Raw genomic sequence first — 3,918 nt, 5'->3', positions numbered from 1 at the left:
CATCCAAATCATTTATATAAATGACAAAAAGTAGAGGACCCAGCACCAACCCTTGTGGTACTCCACTGGTCACAGGCCTCCAGTCTGAAAAACAACCCTCCACTACTACCCTCTGTCTTCTACCTTTGAGCCAGTTCTGTATCCAAATGGCTAGTTCTCCTGTATTCCAAGCGATCTAACCTTGCTAACCAGTTTCCCATGGGGATCCTTGTCGAACGCCTTACTGAAGTCCATAAAGATCACATCTTCCACTCTGCCCTCATCAATCCTCTTTGTGACTTCTTCAAAAAACTCAATCAAGTTTGTGAGACATGATTTCCCATGCACAAAGCCATGTTGACTATCCTTAATCAGTCCTTGCCTTTCCAAATACATGTAAGTCCTGTCCCTCAGGATTCCCTCCAACAACTTGCCCACCACCGACGTCAGGCTCACTAGTCTATAGTTCCCTGATTTCTGGCTGCTTGACTGTTGAACTGATGAAAAAGAAAGTGAGGACTGCAGCTGCTGGAGATCAGAGTTGAAGGTGTGCTGCTGGAAAATCTCAGCAGTTCAGGCAGCATCTGAGGAGCAGGAGAATCAATGTTTTGTGCATAAGCCCTTCCTGATGAAGGGCTTGTGCACGAAGTTTCGATTCTCCTGCTCCTCAGATGCTGCCTGACCTGCTGTGCTTTTCCAGCACCACACACACACAACTCTGTTGAACTGATGTATTGGGCTCCCTATTGTTAATGATGGAGATATTTGTAGAGCCTCTTCCTCTGGCGAATTGTTTAATGTTGTGCTTTTGTCAATTCATTTGTATCTCAGAATATGAAATTAGAAATCACAACTTGTATTTAAATTGGATAAGTTTTATTTTTCTTTATATATTCAAATCAATTAAGAGATTTTTTTCCAGCCCACCTAAAATGGGCTCTGTGGCTAAGAGCATCTTGGTGGGTTGTGCTGTTTTGGCATTTGTTCTAGGATTGACCAATGTCAGATACAAACCATGAAGATATTGTCCTATTCTGGTGAGGCAATTAATTTTCTCATTTAGATGTCATCAGGTCAGCAGTTTAAACTGGATCAATCTTAATTCAATTTAAGTTCTTCTTCAGTTTCACCACCTCTGCTGCAGAATACTCCAATAAATTACGTCATTGTTGTTTTTCTGTTTAAAGTTTTGCTTATTAGTGTAGAGAATACAGCCCTCTAAACATTGTTAATGAAGGCGATCAGATTTTCTGTTCAGTTTTCTCATTCTCTGCCTTTCCTCAGATTGCTCAGATTCTGAAAAGTGAAATGGAAAACACCATGAAGCTGCTGGTGAAACTTTGTGTTAAAATAAAGATTGGTCCCAGTTGGGGGAACCTTCAAGATTTGGACCTGTAGTGAAGAACTTGCCAGATTTGAAAATATGGACAACTTCCTTGTGTATTTATTTTGGAGTGTTGGACACATGGCTTATGATTGGTGCTATTTAATATTTAGCGTAGAAAATGAAAGAGTTACATATGGGTTTACTTTGAATGTGAATACCCTGTTAAATAAATCAAAACTGAATCATTCAGCTCTGTCAATTGCTGATAATTAAATTGAATAATATTAATCAAGTTAACCAAAATATTTTATCACTGTGAATTGCTGAATGCTTTCCAAAAACGCATCTATTTATTTGTACAAAATTCAATGAAATTGAATGTAGTATTCTTGGATGAATTCAGTGGAGACTGTTTAACAGGGATGTTCTAGAACAAAAGTCATTTCTATTCCAGGAAATACTTGAATGTCCCAGCTCATTGTCTTAGCTTCATGTCATTTAATTAATGCAAAGTAACTTTCAAAGAGACAGACATTTTAAATCATCTACAGAGTATATAGTGGTGTCTCACATCTATTCAATTACCAGTTTTTCACTTTTGTAACTATGTACAGAATGAGAGCTTTGAATAAATGTGATTTGTCTCAATTTCTCTATGGGAGAGTGAATCTGCTACACAGATTATCATGGAAACACCACCAATGCTGCTTTATACTTGGAGTTATGCTTTTGATTATAAAGTGAACTGATTAACTAGTTTTATCCTCTTTGTGTGGATAATTATTGCATTGTAATTAACTCCAACAATTGATGTGATTAATTGGTAAAACTCATACCAAGGAACTGAGAGTTACTTTGGTATAGAAATGTCAGTGACTCTAAAAGCAGTCAAAGTATCAGACACCTTTCCTCTGCTCGGGTGTGGATATTCTAAATTGCTTGTATATTTATTTATAGCCAACCATTAAATGGTAGTCAGAAGCTCAGCTTGTAGTGATCAGACTGTGTTCAAGATGAAAGTTTTGTGTAATTATGAATTGACAAATTTAGATTAAGTGGAACACATTATTTATTGTACAATTGAGATGCTCAGCCTCTTTGGCAGCATCTATAGTGAAAAAGTGTTAACATTTCAGGGTGATGAAAGATCATCATCTGGAATTGTTCACTATTTCTCTTTCCAAGGACATGGACAGACCTGAGTAGTTAAAATGTTTTTTTTGTCATTTCAGATTTCCAACCTTTGCATTATTTTAATTTGTCATTGTTTGAATTGTCTGTAGCTGTTAACATAACATTATTGCTATGACTCAGATCTGTTTAAGGTGACATATTCCTTTGTATATATTTTATCTTTTTTCGAATAAAGATTATCTTTAAATATGGAAAATCAGTTTTGTGAACAGTACTTAAAAACAACTAATCTCATGATAAGTTGAAAGCGTTTCTTCTAACAGCTGTACATTTTGTCAAACTAGACAAAATATTTTATTAAACAAGACGTTTTGTTCAATATTGGAAAATAAGGCAGGTCAAGTGACTGAGATGGCAATGGGGGAGCACTTTGGGGCAAGTGATAATAATCCTATTAGTTTTAAAATAGTTATGGAAAAAGATAGACCCGATATAAAAGTTAAAGTTCTAATTTGGATTAAGGCCAATTTTGACGGTATTACACAAGAACTTTCAAAAGTTGTTTGGGAGAGGCTATTCGCAGTGAAGGGGACATTGCAAAGTGAGAGGCCTTCTAAAATGAGATTAGGAGAGTTCTGAGATAGTATGAAACTAAGAGTGTGAAGAGCAAGACTGGTAGGGTGTAGGGAATGCTGGATGACTGGAGAAATTGAGGCTCTGGTCAAGAAAAAGGAGGAGGCATATGGCAGTTATAGTCAGCTGGGATTCAGTGAAAACCTTGGTACAAGGGCAGGAGAAGTATACTTGAGGGAAATCAGGAGGGCAAAAGTTGGATGTGAGATAGATTTGGCAAATAGGGTTAAGGATAATCCAAAGAGATTCTTTAAATACATTAAGGGCAAAAGAGTAAGTAGGGAGAGAATAAGGCTCCTTAAAGATCAACAAACCTGCCTAAGTGTCAAACCACAGGAAACAGTTGATATACTTGGAGAAATAAACAATGATATCTTGAAAAGTGTCCATACTGGAAAAGGAGGTGCTGGATGTCTTAAAATGCCTAAAGGTGGATAAATCCCCTGTACCCAATCAGGTGTACTCTAGAACTTTGTGAGAATCTAGGAAAGCGATTGCGATGTCCCTTGCTGAGATATTTGTATCATCGATAGCCAGAAAACTGGAGGCCAATGTGGTGTCATTATTTAAGAAAGGTAGTAAGAAAAAAAACCAGGGAATAATAGACCAGTGATGTCAGGTGTAGGTAAGTTGTTTAATTTGAGGGACAGGATCGACATGTATTTGGAAAGGCAAGGATTGATTAGAGATAGTTGACATGGCTTTATGCATGAGTTATCACGTATTGCTAACTTGATTGAATTTTTTGAAGAAATGACAAAGAGGAGTGAAGGCAGAGCAGTGGACATTGTCTATATGAACTTGAGTAAGGAGTTTGAGAACCATGATAGATTGGTTAGCAAGGT

General features: G+C 37.0%; 1 protein-coding gene across 3 annotated transcripts in view; it reads left to right on the top strand.

Annotated features, from left to right (window-relative positions):
* Positions 1 to 2,637, top strand: part of polq (polymerase (DNA directed), theta) — an 89,034-nt gene extending 86,397 nt beyond the window's left edge. For all 3 annotated transcript variants that reach the window (XM_043700991.1, XM_043700992.1, XM_043700994.1), the window contains one exon: positions 1,264 to 2,637. In XM_043700991.1, coding sequence (XP_043556926.1) covers positions 1,264 to 1,377 — 114 coding nt within the window. In that variant the 3' untranslated portion in view covers positions 1,378 to 2,637. The remainder of the gene's footprint in view (positions 1 to 1,263) is intronic.
* Positions 2,638 to 3,918: the final 1,281 nt, after the last annotated feature.

Source organism: Chiloscyllium plagiosum, chromosome 12, assembly GCF_004010195.1.
Source record: "Chiloscyllium plagiosum isolate BGI_BamShark_2017 chromosome 12, ASM401019v2, whole genome shotgun sequence".
Lineage (NCBI taxonomy): Eukaryota > Metazoa > Chordata > Chondrichthyes > Orectolobiformes > Hemiscylliidae > Chiloscyllium > Chiloscyllium plagiosum.
Note: the sequence above shows the minus strand (reverse complement) of the source record. Positions and strands in the feature narration are given on the sequence as shown.